General features: G+C 38.3%; 1 protein-coding gene across 1 annotated transcript in view; it reads left to right on the forward strand.

Moving 5' to 3' along the window:
- The window catches only part of LOC308666703 (lipoxygenase homology domain-containing protein 1-like), a 226,928-nt gene that overhangs the window by 157,048 nt on the left and 42,046 nt on the right, over nt 1–27,834 (forward strand). The window contains exons 34-42 of the mRNA XM_081325599.1: nt 3,498–3,711; nt 4,529–4,719; nt 7,262–7,472; nt 12,147–12,301; nt 16,484–16,562; nt 18,663–18,794; nt 20,091–20,272; nt 20,787–20,873; nt 26,516–26,648. Coding sequence (XP_081181725.1) covers nt 3,498–3,711; nt 4,529–4,719; nt 7,262–7,472; nt 12,147–12,301; nt 16,484–16,562; nt 18,663–18,794; nt 20,091–20,272; nt 20,787–20,873; nt 26,516–26,648 — 1,384 coding nt within the window. The remainder of the gene's footprint in view (nt 1–3,497; nt 3,712–4,528; nt 4,720–7,261; nt 7,473–12,146; nt 12,302–16,483; nt 16,563–18,662; nt 18,795–20,090; nt 20,273–20,786; nt 20,874–26,515; nt 26,649–27,834) is intronic.

Below are 27,834 nucleotides of genomic sequence, written 5' to 3' on the forward strand. Positions count from 1 at the left end.
CGTTGAAGGGGGGGAATGGGAGACTCCTATAGTTACCCCACTAAACGCTAACGGGGAAGTGAGGATCTGCGCTGACTACAAATACACAGTGAACCCGGCCCTCAATTCACATGCTTACCCGGTTCTGACGGTCAGCCACATCCTCGCCTCTCTTCAGGGCGGCGCTATTTTTGCAAAGCTCGATTTGGCGCAAGCGTAACAGGAGCTCCTGGTTACCAGGGAGACGGCTGACGTGCAAACCATAGTAACACACAGAGGAGCTTTCCGAGTTAACCATTTACAGTTTGGTATCTCTGTGGCTCCAGGAATCTTTCAAGAAGTGATGGAGAAAACTCTGAAGGACATTCCAGGAGTATGCCCTTACTTTGATGATGTCCTCATCGCTGGAAGCTCTGCGGAGGTATTGGCTGAAAGACTGCAGGCTGTCTTAAACAGATTTCACTCTACAGGGCTCAAACTTAAAAAAGACAAGTACAGCATAGGGGTGACATCTACTGAGTTCCTAGGGTTCAGAATAGATGCCAATGGGGTTCATCCTGCTGAATCCAAGGTGAGGGTAATAAAAATGGCCCCCAATCCAAAAAACAAGGGGGAATTACAAGCATTCCTGGGGCTCCTAAATTTTTACCATTCATTTCTTCCACACAAAACTGCCATAGCTGAGCCTCTGCACAGGCTCCTAGACAAGCAAGCTGTTTGGAATTGGACAAAGAGTCATGAAAAAAGTTTTAGAAAACTGAAAGAACTACTGTCTAGTAACTCCACTGTCACCCATTTCACAGAGTCAAAACCTATATGCATCACATGTGATGCATCCCCATACAGAGTGGGTGCTGTACTGAGCCATCTTGAAGACAATGGGGACCAAGTGCCCATTGCCTACTACTCATGCACATTGTCTAGGGCAGAAAGGAACTATGCTCAAATTGACAAGGAAGCCCTGGCCATAGTGGCTGGGGTCAAGAAATTCCATGATTACCTCTATGGCAAGGAATTCACCATATTCACAGATCATAAGCCTCTATTGGGTTTGTTCACACCGGACAAACAGACACCTGAAATATTATCACCCAGAATGCTTAGGTGGTCCATATTCCTATCTGCATACTTGCAAGTTAGTTCACAAACCTGGGAAAGAAATGGGCCATGCAGATGGATTAAGCAGGTTGCCCTTAGACAGGGCTGAACCTGATCCAGCACCGGCAGCCGAGATACTGTCCATTCAGGATCTACCAGAGTGCCCCCTGCAGGCAAAAGACATAGCTGTTGAAACAGTAGCAGACAGAGTCCTAAGCAGAGTTCAGCCTTGGGTAGTCACGGGGTGGCAAGAAAAGTCTCCAGGAACCGAATTCCAGGCTTACTTCAATAGGAGGCATGAGTTGTCGGCACACAAGGGCTGCCTCTTATGGGAAGTAGGGTCATCATTCCCGAAACACTGAGAAACACAGTCATTAAGTCATTACATGAAGGACATCCAGGAATAGTCAGAATGAAAGCGTTAGCAAGAAGTTATGTGTGGTGGCCTGGTCTCGATAAGGCTATTGAGGAACAGGTTAACAGTTGTTATGACTGCCAAAGGTCCAGACCTGAGATGCCCCATGCACCATTACTCAAATGGGAAGAGACACACACTCCATGGTCCAGAGTACACATTGTTTATGCAGGCCCTTTCCAGGGACAGTTGTTCTTGGTGGTGGTAGACAGCCACTCTAAGTGGCTAGAAGTGATACCAGTCACTAGCATGACCTCAGCCAAAACCATCCAAGTGCTCAGGGGACTCTTTGCCACACACGGCCTTCCAGATGTATTAGTCTCAGACAATGGGCCTCAATTCACCTCAGCTGAATTCCAGGCATTCACCACGGCCAACTTGATTAGGCATGTTACAACGGCGCCCTTCCACCCGTCGACCAATGGATTAGCAGAACGCATGGTAAGAACAACCAAGGACGCATTGCAGCGCATCATCAATGGCGACTGGCATCAACGGTTGGCACAGTTCCTGTTAGCTCAACACACCACACCATGCACTACCACAGGCAAGAGTCCAGCGGAACTTTGTTGGGGCCGTAGGCTCATCACCAAATTGGACAGGCTGCACCCTGACAGAGTGACTAAGACTGAGCATCCCAGAGTCTCTAGAGAATTTCTCAATAACGACTTGGTTTGGGCAAGGAACTACGGGCCAGGTCATTTTTGGATTCTGGGGGTGGTGGTTGACAGAACTGGGCCATTGTCCTACATTGTAGGGGTGGAGGGGAATCGTCAGATCAGGAGTCATGTAGATCAAATCAGGAAGTGGGTTCCTGAAGGGTCTCAGGGTGACCAAGCACAACAAAAAACATTTGAACAAAATAGGGGAAACCAGGGACTGGGTCAAACAGAACATTGGGACCAGGGCTCAGCCATTACCGATGATGATTTGGAAGACCAGCAAGGACTGAGATGGTCTATCAGGACTCACAGACCACTGACATATCTTGAAGATTATGTGCAATCTTGAACAGGCCTAGAGCCATTCACAGTATATTATTGATATTGTGTTGTAATGTATTATGCATGCCAATTGTATTCTATGTTTTTTTTCTTTAAAGGGGGAAGGGGTGTTATGTATGGGGTGGGAGCAGCAGCTCTGCAGGTACCACCAGGTGGCGCTGTGCTGTGGCCAGATTGTCTGAAGGGTTTTCGGCGGGAGATACGGATGGATGGATTGGCCAGAGTGATACCTGGCTAGGTATATAAGGGGTCCAGTTAACTCCCATTGTTCAGTATGCGCCTACCACTAATAAAGACCTGACATGTGGTACTCATCTGTTCCTTCATTGCCATGTGGTCCAGAACCCACTACACAATAACATCAGAAAAGGCAACTGCTAGATTTATCTTCGATGATGTCAGACTAATCTTTCTTCCCAAGCTGAGGCCTCCAAAACTGAGTAGACTACAATCCCTAAAATTCTTAACTGGCACACCAGTAAATATTCATGAAACTCATCAATCTCTATAAAATCAATTGAACTGTATTCCACACATTCATTTCATGCACGCAAACATATATTTTCACTTTCACATATATTCTTTACTAAATTGTTTTGTCTTTCTTTCCATCCATATTTTGGTTTTTTCTTTTCCACTTTCCATAGAGTAATCATTTCCCAATTTCTACCTTATTTTATGCTTTCCTTCCAATTCATATCTCTCTTCCTATAGCTTTTCTTCTAGTAATGAAACAATACGTTTGCTCTTCTATGTGTACTACAGTTACAATCTTTCAGGTGTCAGCAATTTATTTTGTTGGAATGATCTATTCAGCATAAGTAACTTTTTGAGGAGTTGAACTTTACATTAATTTTCAAAATGAAATTTCTGTCAAAAGTCTCTGGGTTTAAACATTGAATATTACTTAATGTGATTGAAAATTCAATATCTAGACTTATATTCATGGTATTTTTATGAGATGTACACATTTTCCATGTAACTCAATTTCATTTTTACAGGTGGATTCTTTTTTGATAGAAGCAGTTTCCTTGAGCCATTTAAAAAAGATAGTTGTAGGACATGATGGAGAAGGTTATGGTTCTGGAATATACTTAAAAATGGTAACCATTAAGAAATCAGAAAGCTCTGACACAGAATGGGTCTTTCCATGTTGGAACTGGCTAGATACACATATGGGAATCTGTGACACTGTTTGTGAGATTGAAACCATAGGTAGGTCCTTTTATTAGTTAATCAAGTTAATTATATCTTGCCTTCTGATTTGGCTAAATATGCATAAAATATTGATATCTATATTTTATTTCAAGACTTATAAATAACAATTGATTTTAAATAGTTGGCAAATCCAAAAAATTATATGATAGCAATCTTGATTGTAGGTTTTGAGACATAAGTCTTGAGATATGATAGGAATATCTAAAATACTAGTTTATTTTTCTATTGTGTCAAATGAGCTTTTCTTCCCTTAAGTTAATGTTAGTAGCCATAATTTTATAAAGAATAGTATCACATACAGCATGTTCCTATTTATGTCCTGATTGCAAGTGTATTTCATTGGACCCATTTGTTAGTGCCATCTGTCATTATTATTATACTAAATACTGTTTGCAGATGATACAGTACAGTTTGAGGAACATGGCTTACTTGGATGGGAACAATATATTTGGACTGCTAATTTAAAGAATGCTGTCTATTCCTTAATAATTATCTTTAGGAAAGAGTGTGAAACCTAACTGACATCAATTAAGAGTTCTAAATCTCAGATTTGAGATTAATAAAATGAGGATTACATGTTAAATTTTTAAAGGATAACTGTTTATCTATATTGATGAGGTGTTATTCATGAATTGTTGTCATGGTTATAGCAAAAAGAGCTCACCACTGTTGTATAATTCTGGCAAAATGAAGCTCTTTGTTTAAATCTTACTGATAACAAGTTAAGTACATGAATAATTCTTTGAAATCAGTGAAATTTAAGAATTGTGTAGTAATAATTGTTATTATTATTATTGCTTCAATTTCTGTTAAGGTAAAAGAAGGCTCTCTTCTTCAAGATATTCTCCAATTAATCAGCAGATATCAGGTTTATGGATAATGGATATCACTGGATCTGACATAAATGCTGAAACTGATCCAATGCATTTTACTTTCACCTTTTATGGAGATAAAGGTCACAAAAAGTTGGCACTGCAACTTTTAGGAAAGACAACACAAATCAAAGTAATGTGCTTTTTATTTTATGGAGAAACAAAAAACCAGTCATAGATAAAAAATTCATGTATAATATGTGATATAGGTGTATTGCTTCTGCATGTGGGACTCAAGAGAGGAGAAATATAATGGTCTAAAAAACTGAAAGTGCTCTATATACTAACATTAAATCCTGTAACAATTTCTTTGGAGGTAATTCCTCTGAGAAATAATCTTTTTTAGGCGATGACCTCAAAAATGTTGGCATGCGAAATGATGAGTTATTAAAAATAATAGTGACACAGTTTCAGTGAAGCCACACTTTTTTTTCACAACTCAAGATACAGTGGCATAAAGTCAAAGTTCTGCTCATCACTTTATTGGATGTACAGGTTTCTTCTACGGTAAAATCTTCTCTTGCAGCATTGAAAGTGGCACTCCAAACAATGTTAGTTTTGTCTATCCACCCGAGAACAACACAACTTCAGGGGCATTGTGAAAGATTAAAATAATACCCTGTTTTAATTCTCTGTCCTTGCTAGGTACTAAGCTAGAAAAAGAATGCTATGGCAGGAAGGAGAAATAAGCCCCTCAATTTTTTAAAAATTGTGACAGCTATCCAAAAATGTTGGTTAGTGGATATCAAGTTTCATCTACTTCATTTATTTTTAAAAAAAATGTATAGCAAGGGTATAAAATATAGGTACAATGGGTACCGTGTGAATAGTTTCCTTGAATTCTTATTGCTGTTGCTACATTTAGACAGCATCTCATAAAACCAATGTAACAAACAGTTTGCTTACATTAATGTTTGCAGGCCTATAAATGATAGATTATAAATCAATGACTCCATAGTTTTCTAATAAATTAAAACAAAGCTGTACTGTAGTTTAGAATTGTATGAAATATTTTGCATTTAAACTAAAATAAACATAGCCATTATATATACAAAACAGAGAGTTGCTGCTGGTGGTCCTAAACCTTTAAATGTGTTTATGTGTATATCTCTCAAATATGTATTTGCTGAAGTGAACTTTACATTTTAACAGCATATATATGAGTATCTTGCACAATTGCTTTAAAATATTCTATAGAAAGAATACTAATTTTCTAATGTTTATCAAATTAAATATATTAAATTTATGTAGTTAATATAATGCCCACAAAATAGCCATGTGAATAATATAGAAATATTTTTCAGGATTTAATATCTACTTTAAATGTCTGAAGGAGTGCTATTTTTCCCTACAGTTCTTTTTATATAGTTAAAGGAAATTCTAGGCAGTACCTTGAAATTATTGGTACCATATTTTCCGGCGTATAAGACGACTGGGCGTATAAGATGACCCCCTACTTTTCCTGTTAAATTATAGGGTTTGGGCTATACTCGCCGTATAAGACTACCCCACTGCTTACAAAGTCTGCTTGGATTGGGTGGGTCAGCTCTCCCTCCCTGCCTGCCCAGCCCTCCCTGTCTCCAAGACGATCTGAGCGGTAGTACACAATTTTTTTAAAAAAATCCCATTTATATCCCGCCCTTCTCCGAAGACTCAGGGCGGCTTACAATCTAAAGCACAAATCAATGTGCTTAGCAATATACAAAGTACACTTCCGGCATCCAGAGCCTGCCTGTGTTTCTTTAACCTCCACATGCTTCCGACTCTCGACAACTTCAGCATTGTAAACCTTGCGGCTGTTAGTATCCTGGGTGACTCTTCTCCAAACCCCCTCTACCCCAACCCGGGTGAAAACGCTAATGTGCTCCCAGTGTGTGCCTATCCCTCTCCAACCAACTGCCCCCCTTCATCCCTGTCTGGCTCCAGCGGGCTTGTCCACATGTCCCAGGGCCACCCTCCAGCAGTCCCCGGCTCCGGTCCATCTGACACCGACGGAAAACAGCCGGCCCTTGCCTCCAGCGCGCAGGCTATAGCACGCAGTCCCGGCACAGGTCTGTCGGCAGGCAAGGGAACAGCTGGCATGTTTTGTAGTGCCCAGGCTCCCTGTACAGCAAGGCAGACTGGGCTGTCCTCCTGAGTGCCCTGAGATGCAGGCGCGTGCAAACACTGTGAAGCAGCTGGTCATTGGGTTTGCAGAGCCAAGAACCGACGATCAGCTGATAGTTGGGCTTGCTGATTACGGGCGACCTCCTCCCTTGTTTGTCGGAGCGCCGGGTCATGGAGCGAGCCGTGTGCAGTGGGGGGTGTGTGGGTAGGTTAAGCAGGGCTTGTTTTTGGAACGAGACCCCCTGCGAAGTGTCGGGCCCGCAGGGCTCGACAACGGACAGCAATTTTGTGATTCCCTCCCCCTTCACCCTATCAATGAGCTGCCGAGGTTGCCTGCATGTGTGTATGTGTGAAGGGGTGTTGCCTCTGGTTTTTCCTGTAACATCGGACAATAAAACTGCCCCTAACCCTAACCCCCGGCGTATAAGATGACCCCCGACTTTTGAGAAGATTTTCATGTGTTAAAAAGTCGTCTTTTTAACACCGGAAAATACGGTACCTGAAATAAAACTATAGATAAATTAAAGCTCTAATTGTGCTATTTTGATTTTATTTCCCCAAATAAATAGGATGAACTGACAAATGTTGGATCGCTTTACAAGATTCAGATATCCAGTGACTATGCTCAACTAAAGGAGTCCTGGCATATGGACATATTGCATATGAAGCATACAGATACCAAACAAGAGATGTGGTTAAATTTTGATTATTGGTTTAAACCCAGTGAGGACATCTGTGTTGAATTACCAGCGTTCTTTGCAGACCAGGATCCTTTGCCTGGTAAGATAATTTTGTTTTGTTTTTTTAACAGAAGCTTAAAGCCTTTGATAATGTCGCATACTGACTAAATAAAGGTCCAAAGATGAATTTTGACCTGAGATTGTAAAATGATGGATGTCACAAGTTTTGTTGGCAAGATTTTCAGAAATGTTTTGTCATTGGCTTCTTCCTAGCTCTGAAAGGAAATGACTGGCCCCAAATCATCCAGTTGGCTTCATACCTAAGGCAAACCATCTCCTAGTTTGTATCCTGGTGTTAAACTACTACCCCAACCTGGCTCTCTACACATATTATAACATATCTTTATTCCAATAGTTGCAACACTCAGAAAAATCAGATGCTGAAAGCAATGCTTTTTGAAATAACTAAGTTTTGTTTTGTGTTGCAACAATCAAACGGTCATTCTGAGAACAAAACATTTAGAGTATCCCTAGTCTAAATCATTTTAGCAGGGAAGTAATATCCTCCCAATACTTTAATATTTTATGATATATCTATCATGTGGATAAATCTGTCCATTCTACCTTTCCAAAACATTTATTTTCTGATACAAAAGTTATAAAGCTGATATTGCAAATCTCAGACTTGGAAGTAATCTTGAAGACTATTTAGTCCAACCCTTATCTGGATGCAGAAAATCCTGAATTCAAACATTCGCAACAGATGACTGTCCAAGTTCTGATTGAAGATGCTAAGTGAGAAAGGGCTCACCATTCTCCAGATACAGGCTGGAACTTGTTTTATATACCATTTGAAACAAGCTATCTTATAAACCAAGAGAAAATAAAAAGAAATTCCTGGTTCTACTTCTATGAGTACTTTGCCCATCCATTTTGTGTTATGGTCCAATCTATTGCAATCTTTAATTCCCTACCCCACCCCACCCGTCACCCCTTGCCAAATATTTTATACTCATTCTTGCCACCCAAAAGTTCCCACTGTTGTCCTGTGTGCTAAGCTGCTGCTGTTCATGATATTTAGTCACAATGTTTACTCCTGTAACTTGCAGTAATTAAAAGTCATCCATATCTGAAAAGAATATGTTTTGTGAAGTGGCTACTTCACGTTTCATCCATAATACTCCATTTTAAAGTAAATACTAACAAGAAGCTGTGATTAAAAAATGCTTTTTTCATGATGTACATCATGTTCAGTGGTATGTAAAAACCTAGCCATTGATGTGTGTCAGACTCCTTCATATTTTAATTTTGCAATGCCAATGACATGTTTCTCGAGGATTTTGTTCTTTCAAAAAAAATGTTCACACTTATTAATCAAGTGATTCACAAAGTACCACAACCTTTAATTCATCCCTCAAGAAGAAAATCAGAAGCCTTGAAAAAAGCTTTGTAGGAAATGCTTTCAGGAAAATACGGTATTTCTTTGTTCTTTTCTCCATCATGCATGTATTAGAATAGATTATTATTTCCTATTATCTGGTAGTTTTCCTTCATATGGTGTTTTGCATAGTGGTTCTTATCCCAAAATAAGTTTTACTATGGCATTGTGAGAATCATGTTGAATGATCTACCCATCTATTGAAAAATCAATACATTCAGTACATTTAGTGAGATATTCCTAGGTAAAGAATCTTGATTAAAATGGCCACTTCACTGGCTGCTTTTCTTTTGACTTGTTTACCTTAGCAATTATACGTATTCCACACTTGAGACATTTTGAATTGCTATTAAAAGTTTAAATGTTACAAATTTTAAATTCAGAATAGGAAAAACATAGTGTACACTGAAAATAATCTGTAACTGAAAATATTTTTATTCATTCCATATTGCACTGTATTATTAAAATCTTGCATTCTCTAGTTTCCCCAAAATTAGTACTGCATTACAAAAAAGAAGGAAAAATGAAATGTGAAAATTAGTTTATTGAAACTGAACAACATCTGATGGCAGAGCTTAGATCTTTCACCAAGACATCTATTTTTCCACACATCCAATTAAAAAGAAATAATCTGCTGAAGGAACACACAGAAATTTGGCACAGGGTCTGTGTAACAGCTTTTAATTTTGTGCACATACTGGAGCACATATTTCTAAAATGTGTGCTGTGGTTTGCTTGCATAGCTTCAAAATTATTGAAGTTCATATTGCCTGATTCCTCTCCCCCCGGTAAATGAAATGGAAAACTTACCTCTTCTCAGCCTTTCCTTTTGCAGCAGGAAAATCAGATACTTCTTGTTACCAAGGGTGCAGATTAATGAGAATGTCTTTTTACTCAGTCCTGGATAGAGAGAACAGATATTGCACCAGTGCACATATACAGTATATAAAGGTAAAGGTAAAGGTTCCCCCGCACATGTGTGGTAGTCATTTCCAACTCTAGGGGCTGGTGCTCATCTCCGTTTCAAAGCCGAAGAGCCAGCGTTTGTCCGAGGATGTCTCCATGGTCATGTGGCCGGCATGACTAGACGCCAAAGGTGCACAAACGCTGTTACCTTCCCACCATAGTGGTCCCTATTTTTCTACTTGCATTTTTACGTGCTTTCAAACTGCTAGGTTGGCAGAAGCTGGGACGAGTAACAGGCGCTCACTCTGTTACACAGCACTCGGGATTCGACCCGCCAAACTGCCGACCTTCTGATCGACAAGCTCAGCGTCCTAACCCACTGAGCCACCACGTCCCCATACAGTATATATAAATCCGTTAATCTGGTTTGAAGAGCAGTTATGCCAAAAACAGCAATAGAAACATTGCTTTGCCAAGAATACAACAACTTGTCAGATCTCTGCACAGCCCTTTAAAAAAAAGAGCCCAATTTTGCTTTACTTCATACAGTAGACATAAAATCTCCACTGATAATAAATTATATTTGTTTTATCTTTCATAGTTTATTCACATTAATAAATAAATAGCACATATTATCCATTGCCTACAGCTATGTCTGGATCCCTGCAAGATTCTTTATCAAGCAGGGGGTTGGACTAGATAACCTCCAAGGTCCCTTCCAACTTTATTACTATTACTAAGTATATTACTAAGATTTCTAATTATGTTCCTCATTAAAAGCCAATAGTGTTTACTAGACTTTCCTAATATGTCATTGTCCTGAGGTGCTACTACCGGTATTCCATATCTTAGAACTCATAGTCCACTTCACTATACCATGGCTTGCATGAGTCTGATCTTTGTGGATACAGATATTATATACCCCAGCATTTGAATATATTTTTCCAAGGCGTTCATAACTGAATAGTAGACTGTGGTTTATTTCTTGACTGCTAGATCCTTTTCTGTAGACGGTTGATCCTAAAAGGCAGAAGCTACTCACCATTGCAATATCTTCATTGTCAATTCTAACCAATATGTACCAGTGCTGAAGAGTGCATAAGTGTGTGGTTGGTGAAACATATGACTAACAAAGGAAATGTCTCAACTGATGAGAAAGGAAGAAGATTTATCAGTTCAAAGAAAGAAATTCTACCACAGGAGCAGATTTTTAAAATTTGATTTGATTTGTATAGCCACCCATCTACCTAAGGGAATTCAGGGCAGAGAACACAAAAACATAACTAAGTTGTTCAGCTGAAACAACCCTTCTCTGGAGAACATAGAGGGAGCAATATTCATTCAGGAATATTCATTACCAAGGCAATGATCAGATAAAAGTGGGTTGACCCCAGGCCAGAAAAGTGGTCTTTGAAAATACATTGAATGTCATCCACCCCCAAGTGACATGAAGATAAAAGAGGGAGGAGGAGAAACACATTCAGACTTGCAAGATTCTGCAACTGTTCTAGTCTGATCTACTTTAGAGGGCTGTAACACAGACAAACAGAAGACCAAATGCAATGGATAAGGTAACAGCTAAAAGCAAGGACATGTAAAAACTGAAATAGGAACAGCTTCAGACTTCTACAGATGAAACAAATTCAGAGAATTTAGGGAAAGAAAGAAATCAGCAGAGCTAGCAACAGGATGATGGATCCCTAAAGGGTAGAAAGGATGCAACTGTGCCCTATAAAAAGATAAAAAGCAAATAATGGCATTATAATTGGTGATTCACTTCCACGAGGAACTAAAATAAATGTGCTGACTGAATCCATAGGCTCTGAAGTGATCAAGAATATGACAGAACAGCTACTAAAATTATAAAAATTTGACAAATTGACAATTATTTTTTCTGCTGAAATATGTAGAATCAAATAGTAGGGTAAGGATAACAAAATATCAAACACTGGAAGTAACCTGAAGACTCTGAGGACGCAGGTAATAGTCTCACTATTGTATCAGACCAGAAAGGGATATAAGAATACTCAGGGCTTTTTTTCTCATAGAACGCTCAGAACGGAGTTTCGGCACCTTTTTTGGATGGAACCTTGTAGGGTAGGCAAGGTGGGTTGTATGACATATGTGAGTTCCGGCACCTTTTTCTTTAAAAACACTGAGAATACTACATATCAGTGGCTGGCTAGCAATATGATATCAAAAGAGAAAATATACCTACCTCGGAAGGATGGAAGGCTGAGTCAACCTTGAGCCTGGTGGGACTCGAACCTGCAATAATTGCAGGCAGCTGGTGTTACTTAAGGAGGCATTAGCCCACTGCTCCATCAAGGCAGATTGAAAATTTATATGTACCAGTAATGCAATGTGGTTCCCAACTAATCTCAACAGTTACCCTCATTATAATACTATATATTTCTTTATTTACTTCAGTTGTTGAGTATTCTACCCATGTATATACTGGAGACAGGAAGAAAGCTGACGCCAGTGGCGATGCTTATTTTTGTATTTGTGGAGATAGAGGTGACTCAGGAAAACGATGGCTTAATAATTCTAAAACAGGACCAATCACGTTTGGTAGAGGACAGGTAATGTATAGATATATATATTACATAATAGGTATGCATACTGTATGCTTTTAATAGACATACTTCAAGTGTAAGGAATTATTTCCTTATTATGTAATGGCATGACATTGAATCATGTTTGGTTAAGTATTGATCAACTTTGCTACAGTATATTCACTTTTTAGTCATCTTATAATTTTAATCCTTTGTGTACTTCTTGATTCAGGTTTATGTTGGATCAGTATAAACTATACTGATGCTATACTCATAAAATGTGTACATAACTTTCGTAGTTGGTCTGTAGCTAGTGCTGCTTGATTAACAATTGAGAACTCTCACATCTTTTGTGAACAACAAATGTATCCCACGATATCTGCTACATTCAGAAGCAGAACTGATTTATTGTGACCTTAGCTATAGAATATTTGAAACAGCACCAGGAGTTGGTTTGCTTTAAGAACTGCATAGAGCTTAAGGGTGACCTATTCTTACATAGGTGGCAACTCTTGTCTTTTTTTCTCCTCTCCCACAAAAGTACAGAACACAGTAATGCTCTCAGCATTTCAAGGTCAGCTGAAGTGATGACAACCATGAGTTGGCTTCAGATTGCTTCTGAGGAATAGGAGAGTAGAAATAGTGAAACTGAACATATTTGTTGCATGACTGATGAATAAATTTTGATCAGAATAAGCTGCTATAAATAGGTTCTACATGAAATATCAAATAGGCAAAACTTGTAATGATATAACAAGGACAAAAGTTATTAATTTTGCAGGAGGTAGGGAAAGAAAAAGCAATGCATAACATAATGCTATTACAAATTAAATGATGAATACCTAAAAGATTAGATTCTTATTCTAGTCCAGTATACAACCGCTGAATAAGTTTAATCTAAGATGCTTCAGAAGGAAGTAAAGTTTCTTTGTGTAATAATCGAGGAGGAGGATGCAGACCTGGCATGCATCATGGAAACTTGGTTGGGCCCAGAGGGAGGGGTCCCTCTGATTGATTTATGCCCTCCAGGTTTCCATGTGCTGCATCGAGCTCGGGCTCAGGGTAGGGGAGGTGGTGTGGCGGTCGTTATTAGAGAGACCCTCCGTCCACGGGAGGCCACTGCCCCTCAGATAGATGGATGTGAGTCCCTCTTCTTAAGGTGGGGTCCTGGTGGTCAGTTGGGCCTGTTGCTTGCATACCTCTCTCCAAGCTGCGTAGCAACGGCTCTGCCCGGGCTACTTGATGCCCTCTCGGGATTGGCGGTTGAATTTCCCAGACTTATGGTTCTGGGAGATTTTAATCTGCCTTCCCTGGGCGGTGCGTCAGAGGTGGCCCGAGAGTTCATGGCTTCCATGATGGCCATGGACCTGACCCAAATTATTCAGGACCCAACTCATGAGGGGGGAAACACGCCTGATCTTATTTTTATCTCTGGGCAGTGGCTTAATGGTCTGGGGGGGGTTACTCCAACATCTCAACCCCTTTCATGGACAGACCATTATCTCCTGCGGTTGGGCCTCCATCACGTCACCCCCCGCTGCCGGGAGGTGGAACCGACCAGATGGTTCCGCCCCAGGCGCCTGATGGACCCAGATAGGTTCCAGACGGCGCTTGGATTGATTCCTTTCCTCCCTCTCCCACAGCCCGGTCGAGTCCTTAGTTAATGCCTGGCAACGGGCTGCTTTGGAGGCTCTTGACCGCGTTGTGCCTTTGCGGCCTCTGACCCGGCGCAGGTCCCGGCTTGCTCCTTGGTTTTCCATGGACCTGCGGGAGATGAAACGCCAGAGAAGGGGCCTAGAGAGCATTTGGAGAACCAGTCGGTCCAAGTCTGACCGAACACAGTTAAGATCCTTTTCTAGATCTTATCTTGTGGCAATGGAGATGGCAAAGCATGCTTACTTCGCCACCCTCATTGAGTCCGCAGATAACCGCCCGGCCGCCCTGTTTAGGGTGACCTGCTCCCTTTTAAATCAAGGGACGGGAGAGGACCCCTTACGAGGACGGGCCGAGGAATTTAGTAAATATCTGGTGGACAAAATTGCTCAGATTCAGGCTGGTCTGGACTCTGACTGGGCAGTATCTGACGAGGGGAAAACGATGCGTTTGGCCGAGAACATTTGGGAAGAGTTTGACCCTGTGACTCCGGATGAAGTGGACAGGATCATGGGGAAATTAAGTGCTGCCACATGTCTGTTGGACCCGTGTCCCTCCTGGCTGGTCTATGCGTCTCGGGAGGTTACATGAGGCTGGCTCCTAGCAGTTATCAATGCCTCACTGAGTGAGGGGTACTTCCCTGCCGCCTTGAAAGAGGTGGTGGTAAGGCCCCTCCTCAAGAAACCTGCATTGGATCCAGCTATTTTAAATAACTTTCATCCTGTTTCCAACCTTCGCTTTCTTGCGAAAGTTGTTGAGACCGTGGTGGCACGGCAGCTCCCTTTGGTCCTGGAGGAAACTAAGTATCTGGAGCCGTACCAATCGGGTTTCAGGCCTGGGTATAGCACGGAGACGGCATTGGTCGCGCTGGTGAATGATCTCTGGCAGGCCCGAGATAGGGGTTATTCCTCTGTCCTGGTCCTATTAGATCTCTCAGCAGCTTTTGATACCATCGACCATGGTATCTTGCTACGACGTCTTGAGGGGTTAGGAGTGGGAGGCACCATTTTACAGTGGTTCTCCTCCTACCTCACGGGCCATTCGCAGATGGTGTTGGCAGGGGGGCAGAGGTCAACCCCTAGGCCCCTTAGTTGTGGGGTGCCTCAGGGGTCGGTACTCTTGCCTCTCCTGTTCAACATCTATATGAGGCCGCTGGGTGAGATCATCCATGGCTTCGGGGTGAGGTATCATCAATATGCTGATGATACCCAGCTTTTCATCTCCACCCCGAACCAACCCAGTGATGCCCTCGATGTGATGTCCCATTGCCTGGAAGCGGTACAGATTTGGATGGGGAAGAATAGGCTCCAGCTCAACCCGGCCAAGACTGAGTGGCTTTACGTACCGGCATCTCGTTTAGTCCAAGAGGTTCCATCTTTGGTTATGGGAAGAGAGATGTTACCTCCCGTTGATAGAGCACGCAATCTAGGCGTCCTCCTGGATTCACGACTCAGTTTTGAAGATCATATTGGAGTCGTGGCTAGGGGGGCATTTGCCCAGGTTCGCCTGGTACGCCAGTTGTGCCCCTTTCTGGACCGAGATGCCGTACGTACAGTCACCCACGCAGTCGTTACCTCCCGTATAGATTACTGCAATGCTCTCTACATGGGGCTGCCCTTGAAGACCACCTGGAGGCTTCAGCTGGTGCAGAGTGCGGCCGCGCGGGTAGTGATGGGAGCACCCCGATACTCCCATATTACAACCCTCCTGTGTGAGCTGCATTGGTTACCGGTTGTCCTCCGGGTGAGATTTAAGGTGCTGGTACTTACCTTTAAAGCCCTACATGGCTTAGGCCCGGGATACTTGCAGGACCATCTGCTGCCGGGAACGACTTCCCATCGCCCAGTGCGCTCACACAGAGAAGGCCTCCTCAGGGTACCGTCGGCTAGACAATGACGGCTGGCGACCCCCAGGGGGAGGGCCTTCTCTGTGGGAGCGCCAGCCCTATGGAACCAGCTCCCCCCCTGAGCTTCGGATGGCCCCAGATCTCCAGTCCTTTCGCCGTGGCCTCAAAACACTCCTTTTCCACCAGGCTGACCTGGACTGACAGGGATTTTAATTATGTTTTTAATTTTTAACTTTAATTTTTAACTTATTTTAATTTTAATTTTAATTTATTCTACAGGGCCATTAATTTAATTTTCTTTTAACTTCTGTATTATTGTATGTTATTGTTGTTAGCCGCCCTGAGTCCTTCGGGAGATAGGGCGGCATATAAATCCCAATAATAAATAAATAAATAATCATAATTCATTAGATTTTATTTATTTGATTCTAGAAGCTCTGTTACTGGAACAGTGAAGCACTCCAGGAAATACTGCATGCTTGCATAACCCTATGATCTAATATTTGCAATAAAATGAAAGTATTCACTGACACTTAAGATGTCAATTTTATTGCACAACCTTTTGCTATGACCTTGTAAAAATGATTTATATATATTGAAATGTTCATCTGTGCAAGGAAAAGAAGTAATATTTACTGAATTTACCCATTAATGGCTGATAGAGTTTGTTTCAGACAAATTCAACTATATCAACTTTTCTCCAATTATAGATGGGTGTTTACCAAATCAAAGGAGTGCATCTTGGGAAGCTGAATCAAGTCATTGTGGGATTCAAAGGTTTAAACAAAGGTATGTTTTAAAAGAGAGAGAGAGATAATGTGGAATGGAGGAAAAAACATTATAAGAGGTCCTAGAAAAACCATTGCAGTGCTTTGTATAGGGAGTAGGAAAACCAAATAAAATAGCAACTCAGAATAATTAGGAAAAGGCATCATCGTGCTTGTTTTGGCTTCAGGAGGAATGAGAAAATGTGAATGGGAAGATAGGATGACACCAGAGTTCCTCCACAAATCCCATAGAAATATTACAGAATATCTTTGCCACATTTCCTCTTGAACAGCAATTGAGCCATGGGAACATTGAAATGTAATGCTGATCTTGGATCAGTATAGCCTTTGAATATTTAGATTCCCAGCCATATGTTTATAACCTCAGAAGCAAGAAGTGACCCAAGAAGGATTTTCTATATACAGTACAGTATACAAGTCAACTCAGTTTCTTTCACAACTGAGAAGAGTAACTAAAAACTAGTCTCCATTAACCTGGCATTCTCAAGATACATTTGGAGTAGCAGTCCCAGAATAATAATAGGATGCAGAATGGTATTGGAATAGGGAGCAGCTACAGCAAGTTACACAAATGTATTCAAGAATAATGGAAGATGTATAGCTGCCAATAACCAGTAGCTATTCATTTTTACTTGAATATCACCAATAGTCATGTATTGATTTAACACCTAGTGTAGATCATTCTTATTTACTTTAAATTCATATGGGAAATATATTGCTAGGTTACAAAGTAAATTTACAATTCAATTGGTTATCTTGCACGTGTGTAGTACTGTCCAAAATTACTTTGAATACTTTTCTTTAGTTTTAAAGGCACCATGACAGGATCATTAACTTATTGTAACAAAGCCCCAAAATACATGAAATACTGAGTCCATCAATTTTTTTTACAATATTTGAAAATATAACTGGATTTTCACTCCAAAAAGCAATAGGACTTTACAAGTATTCCTGTTGAACGTTTGAATCCTTAACAGTTTAAAAGAACATCAACACAAAGTCCTTCCATTTGCACTGTTATTTAAGCTTTCATATAGTATCATTGTTAATTAACTAATTATTTGGACGAGGGGATAGATGGGGAACTCATCAATTTTGCAGACAACACCAAGCTGGCAGGAATAACCAACACTCCAGAAGATAGGCTTAAGATACAGGAGGATCTGGACAGACTTGAACACTGGGCACTATCTAACAAAATGAAATTCAATGGTGAAAAAAGTAAGGTTCTACACTTAGGCAAGAAAAACCAAATGTACAGGTATAGTATAGGTGGTACCTTGCTCAATAGTAGTAACTGTGAGAGGGATCTTGGAGTCCTAGTGGACAATAACTTAAATATGAACCATCAGTGTGCTGCAGCTGCCAAAAAAGCCAACACAGTGCTAGGCTGCATTAACAGAGGGATAGAATCAAGATCACATGAAGTATTAATACCACTTTACAATGCCTTGGTAAGGCCATACCTGGAATACTGCATCCAGTTTTGGTCACCATGATGTAAAAAAAGATGTCGAGACTCTAGAAAGAGTTCAGAGAAGAGCAACAAAGATGATCAGGGGGGGAATCATATAAGGAATGGTTGCTGGAATTGGGTATGTCTACTTTAATGAAGAGAAGGACTAGGGATGACATTATAGCAGTGTTCCAATATCTCAGGGGCTGCCACAAAGAAGAGTCAAGCTACTCTCCAAAGCACATAAAGGCAGGACAAGAAGCAACTGATGGAAACTAGTCAAGGAGAGAAGCAACCTAGAAATAAGGAGAAACGTCCTGACAGTTAGAACAATTAACCAGTGGAACCACCTGCCTCCAACACTGGAAGTTTTTAACAAGAGACTGGACAGCCATTTGTCTGCAATGCTATAGTGTTTCTGCCTGAGCAGGGGGTTGGACTAGATGATCTCCAAGGTCCCTTCCATCATCATCATCATCATCATCATCATCATCATCATCATCATCATTATTATTATTATTATTATTATTATTATTATTATTATTATTATTATTATTATTATTATATAGTGGCCTGCATAGCAGTATAACAAACAAAAATAGAAAGTTGAATGATAACCTTTTACTTTCTTTTTTCCCTCCCCAGTTGATTGGTTTCTAGAGAAGATAGTAATAGAAGAAAGAAATTATCCTTTTACTACATATACTTTTGTTCATAATAATTGGTTGCATCAAAAGTCAAAAAAAGAATTTACAGAAGTTGCAATCCCACTACAAGGTCATGTGTCTTAATTTTAAAATTTGAGATACAAAGATAGAAATATGTATGTATGTGTGCATTTGTGTCACATAAAATTATCACATAAATTGTCAAGCAACCTTTCAAAATATCATAGGGATGAATAACATAGATTGTCATATATAAGTAATGTTGTGTATATATATATATATATATATATATATATATATATATATATATATATATATATATATATATATATATGTTTTCTGAGGAACAAACAGCCACATGCTTCTCCCAGAAGAAGGAAGCAGAAGCCACCAGCCTGATGATGACGGATGGGATTCCTATCAAAAGGCCTGAATATCTTGACTTAGTGGACATATTTAAGAGTTCTTTAACTCAGGCTTATGTAATTCAGCCCCAATCAGAACTGCCAATTTAGGAAGCAATGCCCCAAACCACTTAATTACCAAATAACCCAGTGGTGGGATTCAGCCAGTACCGGTAGAACCGGTACCTAGTTTTTTGTTGCCCAGGCCTAAAATGGACTTTCAGAAGTGGCATCCACACAGAGAACCAGTTGTTCACATATTTGAATCCCACCACTGGAGTAACCCAATAGAGAGCCTTTGCAGAGGTCCAGGTCCTTGGGCTCAGCAAAGGATCCATTGACTTAATCTTCCTACAAACTCTGATTCAAAGACTCTGAAGGCTGTCCTTCATTCTTTTAACGTGGATTTCTCTCTGGGCATGAATGGGCTAGAAATGTATGGTAAATTAGAAACAGTTTGTCGGAAAACCAAGTTACAAAAAGTGAGATGAGACAGGAATACTGATGGAACAAGTACAGAAATAGTAACAGAGGAAGAATGACTTGGCCATCCTGCAGTTTCTAAGGAAACCTTCATATTATAACATGCAAAATTCCATTGATTCCCCAAATGTTTTTAAAGTTCCACTTTAGAGAGAGAGAGAAATCATGGGCACCTAAAACAATCTGGCAATATATTACTTCAATATGCCCAATTTACTGGAGTTAGAACAGTACACAGAGCCACACACCTCCCTTTTTCTCACCCAACTTTGTGTTTGGGAAGCTTTAGATTCATTGTATTTCAAAGGAAACCTGCTTTGATTCAGACATTTCCTGAACTCATCTCAGGATTTATCTGAATTTAAAGCACCTTTCTAAGTCACACTTCAAATTATGTATGATGTTGCTCTAGAAATATTGGCAACATGACAACATAACATACTAAATATAACAAAATAATAAATGAGTTCAGATTGACTTTTTAACTGAAACCTGGATCACATTTGTATTTCATTCAGAAACAATAGAAAAATCTGGCCCCATGAAAGGTTTTGAAGCAAAAAGCCAAGGACAATGGAGACTGTGGATAGACTGTGTCCATGTTCCAGAAAAAATGCCTGAAATAAAAATTCTTGCCTATGGAACCAATGGAGTATCACTTGCACAGAGAGTTCAAAATTTTAAAAATGAACCTTTTCTGGTAGGTTTCTAATTGACAATAAAATTGCAACTGGGATGCACAAACTGCTTTTTCTACTTAGTTTCACCACAGTGTTGTCATTCCCTGTAACTGAGCATAAGAATGTAAAAAGCCTGAGAGTAGTAATAGGAGAAGATTAAGTACCCTTTGTAGTCTGCTTCTGAAGTTCCAAATGCATTTGCTCATTCAATGGATGACACAGAATGCTAAATTAGATATACGTTTTTAAATTCCAAAGGGAAAAGTATAAAGTTTACATACTGAAGGAATAACAAACTGTGAAAAGTGGAAGTGACATCCTGAGGATCTAGAGTATTTTTCAATCTTTGCTTCTGATGTCTTTATTTTTTAGTTTAATTGCTCTTTTAAAACAAATTCAGACTTGAATACATATATAGACATCTTTAATATGAAAATGCAGACATTTAAAAATAGATAGACCTACACATGCAGAGAGAGAATCAAAATCTATTTGCTGCGTGAATTTATAGTTGTTATGTTTTTCCTTTAACAGTTGAGTATTGGTGATATTGGTCAAATAACAAAGCTTTCCTTTCTATCGTCCTGTTCAAGTTTGAATAAAGGGATCAAACTGCATAAGGTATTGCCTCACATTTACTTATGTTAACTTTCCTACTTTCCTATAGATTTATTTCAGCAATTCTGTATCTTAAAATACAGATTTTAATATAATTTTATTGATTTTTTTAACATTATAAAAATACAAATATTAGAAAAAATGGAACAATAGTGAATAAGAAAGAAAAAAGAAATAGAAACAAAAAAGAAAGAAAAATTATAAAGAAACAGTTTCCTATTTTTGTTTTGTTGTTGTTGTTGTTAGTTGCGAAGTCATGTCCAACCCATCGTGACCCCATGGACAAGGTTCCTCCAGGCCTTCCTGTCCTCAACCATCTTCTGGAGTCCATTTAAGCTCATGCCTACTGCTTCAGTGACTCCATCCAGCCACCTCATTTTCTGTCGTCCCCTTCTTCTCTTGCCCTCAATCTTTCCCAGAATTAGGCTCTTGTCATTAGGTGGCCAAAGTATTTGAGTTTCAGCTTCAGGATCTGGCCTTCCAAAGAGCAGTCAGGGTTGATCTCCTCTTTTAGATACCTTTATTAGATTATTTTCAAGTAACATATTCATCATTTGTACATAGTTCTATTTCAAATTGTGTCATGTTTCACACCAAAAATCCTTTTATCTACTTTAATTTTTTCTAATAATTGTACATACATTTCTTTTAGGTAAAAATCCATACTGATCTTCCTGAATAAAGTCCTGTAAAACCATCTTTATTCTCTCAACTAATATCATCATAAATAACTTATAATCATTATTAAGTAATGATATCTGATGATATTTTTTGGTGAAGTCTTGACTTTCTTTACATGTTAATGTTATGTCATTGTCCATCCAACTATTAATATTTTCCTTTACCTGCATCCCAAACCATTCTTATGCCTGTACCTTTATCAAGATTATTATCAGAAAAAAATACTTTAACCACTTTTTTACAATCTTCTGTTTCTTACTGCAACAATGTTTTGTTTAACATTCATTCATCTGAACAAAATAGTTTTTCTTTTAAATATTAGAGTCTCTGGAGTGTGATTTGAAAATGTCTTTGGCAAGTATCTGAAAACATACTTGTTCGAGCAAGCCGGCCTGGCCTGAGGGGGGATTGGTGGGTTTTTTTTTTATCATTTTTATTGGGGTTTTTACTATGTATCAATTGTATTTTAATCGGGCATGCATTTAATTATCTTTTAGTTTTTGTAAATTTCTGTGTTTTATTCTTGCCCTGTACACCGCCCTGAGTCCCCCGGGAGAAGGGCGGTATAGAAATATTAATAAATTAAATTAAATTAAATCTCCATTTTATGAACACCAATAGCCAAATTCCATCTTGAAAAGGATCTGTGTCTTTCAGAAAAAACAAGTGTATTCTTTGGCATCTCCATACAAAACTTTAAGTAGTTCTGTCCTTCTTTGGATCCATTATCCCATTCTAATCTCCCATTAAATACCAATTTTCATATAACTCCATTAGTTTGTCCATATGTCTTTTGTATTTGTTCTCCTTTAGAGCATAAATTCCAAGTATTAAAGTCTAGGACTCTTAGAGAAGTTACCATCCCCATATACAGTGGTGGGATTCAGCCAGTTCACACCAGTTCGGCAGAAGCGGTAGCTAATTTTTTGTTGCCCAGGCCCAGAATGGACTTCCAGAAGCAGCATCCACACAGACAACCAGTTTTTTTACATATTTGAATACCACCACTGCCCGTATATTTGTAATTATCATAAGTCAATATCAGTGCTGGTTGCAATTGGAGGTTTATATTCAAAAAGAAATGCAATTTCTTTTTATCTCCCATTGAAACAAATTATTTATCAAAATTTCTGCAGACAAAATATTTTATATTCATTTTGTAATATGGGTTTCTTCATGACAAATTACATATTATTTCCATGTTAACATAATTCATTCTTTTTTCTCTCAATTTATGTTCTACATTAGAAATCTACCATTTTCACTTCATTATTACAGTAATTTGTTTAATCCTTTAAGATGCCCTGTAGAGTCTTCAATTTTTTTTAACTTCTTTCATCTTTACAAACCTTTCTTCCATTCCCACTTCAGCTCACTTTTATCAGATCTGACAGATTCAGATACCTGCTTTCCTATTTTTTCAAATATTTTTTGTAATGTTTCTAGGGCAATTTATTTTTCTGTCAGTTGGTTCCCTTCCCTCACCTTGCTTTGCAGCTTTTCCAATGGTCACCATTCTTTTGTTAGGAAAAGTAAGTGGGTTACAAAGATGAAGGTAAAAAAGCAGGCTTTTCTCCCGTCCCCTTTTTTGCTTTCTGTATACCCTTAAGGCTTTAGTTAAATTTGTCTTTCCCTAGTTGAGATGACACAATCCATCTCACGTTACACTTATCTCCTTATTTTATAACTTCCACCAATTATCTTTTTCTTTTGTTGTCAAATAATAAACGTTCCCAGGAAAATCTAATCTGTTTGAGAATACTCAGTGTTTGAATCAAAGGTTAATGTGGAACCTAGAAGAAAATGTGGTCTCTAAGCAATTATGGAGTCTAAAGTATTCATTGTTGTTTAGGAATAAATAAGCTCTTAGAATAATCCCCAAAAGATATAAATAAAGACATTGTTTAATGAGTTTCAACATCTTGAATAGCCTTTGGTAGAATATAGTAGTGCAATTTAGCTTCAACATTACGAAGACATGAACAGTATTTATGAAACACCTATTTAAATAATTCCAAGTAATGTCAAAAGAAGAAAAACACATGTTTCAAATGAAAAATAAACAGTGATTGACACCTAAGTTAGAAAGGCATATATCTTCAAGAACTACTGGATAGAAAAAAAAAGATTCAGCAACAATTTTTGTCTAAATATTAAGCACAGAAACATTCTTTGTTGATTTATTGGCCTTGATATGAAAGGTTCATCCTTGTAAGCATCCAATCTGACAGTACCCTGTACTTATGAATTGATGGGATACAGATAAAGAGCACAATGGCTTGTAAGGTAATCTAAACTAGAGAATCTACTTTATATGGAATAATATGAATCCCTTTGTGGAACACTGACAAAAACTGGCTAGTTGAAGATGCTGCATGTAGTACTGGTAGAACTAAATCTGGTGATCTAGTCTATATCTACCGTACTTTTTTTTTTTTACTGAATAGCATAACGTGAAAGTATCACTTGACCAAAATGTGACTTTGGGCTGTGATCAATACAATGGTGCATCTAGTGATGACTTTGGAATATTGAAGCTAGCAACTTAAAATATTGGAGGAGTAAAAAAATTAAGCACATAAATTAAGTGAAGGAAGAAAAATAGTTATGTCATGTGCTGCAAAGATGACATAAAATGTAATATGAATGAAGGTGTTCTGATCTTATTCAGTAGAGATGATGGATATTTATAGAGAAATTTAAATGTGCAGATTGTGAATGAAAATGTTTAGCAGTCTGAAACTATGAATTGATGTAATCTAGAATATTGTATGTATGCATGAAAGTAGAAATTCTTATGTAGATGTACTTATGTCTCAGTGAATGGTAACAATGGAAAAAAACCACAGAATAATCTTAGACACTGTGGCACATTCTGACTCAGGAGAAAAATATATTTTATAAAGTGATCTGACAAACTTAAGAATGAATTAATGAGAATAGTGGTTGGTTCCAGGTTTTTTTTATTTAAGCAGGTCTCTTCATTTGTACACATGGTAAAGAAATATATCTAAATCAAAACACATCATTGATTTTTTTATGATGAAAGAATCAGTAAAGATATAAGGGTGATGAACAGTTTTGAATGTGCAGCACACTTTCTTTGATTTGTTTTAGGAATGGATTTAAGGGAGAGATGGACATGGAAGATACTAAATGAAATAAACATTTACTACTTTAATAATAAAAAATAGTAAGATTGCAGGTGTTGATAGTGTAACTGGAGAAATATTAAAATATAGAATTGGTTTGCTTATAAAATGCCTGTGTGGTTTATTTAACGTTTGTGAAGACTGCATCTGATAACTGGGAGGGCAGCAAAATTCAATGAGAATATGGAAAATTTGGGAACTGCACTTTGGCTTTATGCCAGACACAAATTGTGCCAATTAGAATTTTGCTCTTCTGCCAGTCATTGGGGAAAAAATGCCTGAATGTGAGAGAGTAAATTTATTATATTTTTGCTGATTGAGAAAAAGAATTTGATAAAATGAGTAGATTTAAATTATGGAAATCTTGTATAATATTGACTTGAAAGTTGTTCAATGGCATAAATGATATAATTGAAATAAAGGATATATAAAATAGTTCATCACTGAGCATAGACTAAAACAAAGATATATTGTGTCCTCTAGTTTATAGCATATTTATGGATAAATATGTAAGCAATCCTGTACTAACCATAGAGATGTTTTTGTTTGGAAGGTAAATGTGCAGAGAGCATTTAACATCAATAGATATATAGAGGAATAATGGATGGTGTTGGTATAAACTTCTCTATATCCTTTTTCTTACCTAATTTCTTTGCTTTACTGTTTTCTACTTTATTTTCATTAAGATTGTTTACCCCCAAAAATGAAGAAAGTGACAGGTATAAATGTATCATCCCATTAAATATAATATTTTAAACATGCTTTGAAAATGAAGGAATAAGACAGTGTAATGCTCCATCTTTGCTACTAGTATGTATGCTTGCTGCGTAAGTATACAAGGCACATTTTCCCTGATAGTAGCTGTATAAAAGAATCGTCTCTCCATACCTGTCAATCTAAAGCTTACATTTAAAATATTAAAATAGTTGTTTCTTGCACCAAGTACATAATATTCTACATAAAACTATTATTTGTCTATCATCATGCAACACTGTAAAGAAGCCAGGTATCAGAGTTGTATTAGAAAGATGGAATAAATATGTAATTCTTACAGGAACAATATCAAATCCAGCCTTCTATATTTCAAAACATAAAACAGGGAACTCATGTTTTTCTCCTTTGGATACACGGATCAGATTTGTCTTTCCTCTTCTACCTGTTCCATGATTTGAAGCAGGGTAGTTTCCAGGGAGAAGAAAGCAAAGAAAAGTGAAGAAGTAATTATATTAGGAAATATTTTTTTTTCACAACATTGAAACTGGTCATTTCCTGTATAACAATGAATGTGAATTTCAGAATGTAAACTTTCAGAGCTCCATTTTCAAGTAGCAATTGGAAAGTGGGCCCGTCTAATCTGACAGCATAAGGAAGAAAACATGATAAGAAAGTGAGATAAAACTGAGCCAAAAAGTTCACGGGGCTTTCTTTGGTTTATTTTTATTAGAACAAGGCTGATTTGAAGAACTTTAAACTGCATTTTTGGCAGCAGCTGCCACCATCTCAAATGCTGAATGTCTGAAGTTTTGCATAAATGCAAGGCACCCATTCTGTAGTTCCAACACCCCACCTCCTTTGGTCACTTTATGTTCACTTTATAATCGCTGCAATTACTTTAAAACTATGGCATTTGCTTAATGACTGTAGCAAAAAATAATGCTGTAAAATCATATGAGCTTCCTGCTTAATGACCATCATAATTTATGACCATAATGGGCAGGTTCCATTAAGATTGTAAGTCAAGGACTACCCAAACATGTCCTTACTTACTTTCATTAAAGCAAAAAAAATATAATGGTTGTTGTTACCCTGCAGGCACGGATGAAAGACTTGGATACTAAAGAAGAATTAGGCTTTCACCCTTTAAACCGATGGCTCTTTGAAGAAGACGCGTCAGAGACTGTGACAGAACTAGCAGCAGTCAGACCAAATGAAGCTCCTCTCAAGGGTATGTTGCTGGAAAACCACAGGAGAGCCTTTTCTTTCAAACTTGGGACTGCAGAACCCATGACATCAAGGACAACTCTTTGGTGTCCAACACTGCAGATAACTGCATTGCAGTCATACTGAGGGTTGCTGGGAGAATACTCCTCCAAACAGGCAGCTTCAACGATAAAAATCTGTATGCTATTTTAGAGAGGGATGGAAAAAAGTAACTGATGAAAGATGAACAAATATAAGGAGGAATAGTAGCACAGATGAGGCCAGGAAGAAATCCAGGCATGGCAAGAAGTTTGTAGGGAGGGCCAAAAATGTCATATCAGAAAAGGAATGAAAAACAAAATTAACAGGGGGAATAAATTGGTGACATATGCAAAACCAGGCTTTATGGTGACATAGCATGTCAATTTCAGGATTGCACATCAAAGCATGTATTTGAGAAAATATGTCAAAAAGTATGTATTTCATACAATCTCATTGCTATAGATGAGGAAGATGTGCTTCAGTTTCTGAGAGTTGTAATGTAGTACTTAAGCTGCTAGCCAGGAAATCACCTTAGGCATGAAAGCTGGCTGGGTAATTTTGTGCCAGTCATTCTGTTTTAGCCCAATCTATCGCATACAGTTCCTGTTGTGGAAAAAACAGGAGAAAGGATTATTGTGTAAGATTTACTGCCTTGAGAAACTTATCTAATAAAAAAATAAAATAGTTGGAGTGACCTTCTTAAACTGTTCTCCAGTCACATGTTACTGATCGTGTGATATTGCATTTATGCATAATTTTTGGACAATTCCATTTCTACAGTATATTGATATTTTTTTTAAAAAAAACTAAAAGTTGCCTTAATGGGCAAAAACCTTTAACTTTTATTATTTTCTAACAATATTTAAGTTAGACAAGAGTTTAATTTCATTGACATTATTAGGATTTAGATGCCAATGTAATGATTCTTAGAAAATGAGTGAATTTTTTTAATTGCATGTGTTGCAGGATCAAATAACTAGTTAATTTAAATCCAGGAGATCTTATTTAACTGGCTTTTGAATGGGATTATAGAATTTCTACCCAAAAATGCCTAATGTAGAAATTTCATTACATTCCATAGGATTAAAATGCAGACAAAATTACCTCCCCCCTTGATTTTGCATTAAGTGTTGCTAAAACTTTTAGAATCGTTTGAAAAAGTGGGTTAC

The sequence above is a fragment of the Vipera berus genome (assembly GCF_964194415.1).
Source record: "Vipera berus genome assembly, chromosome: 3".
NCBI lineage: Eukaryota > Metazoa > Chordata > Lepidosauria > Squamata > Viperidae > Vipera > Vipera berus.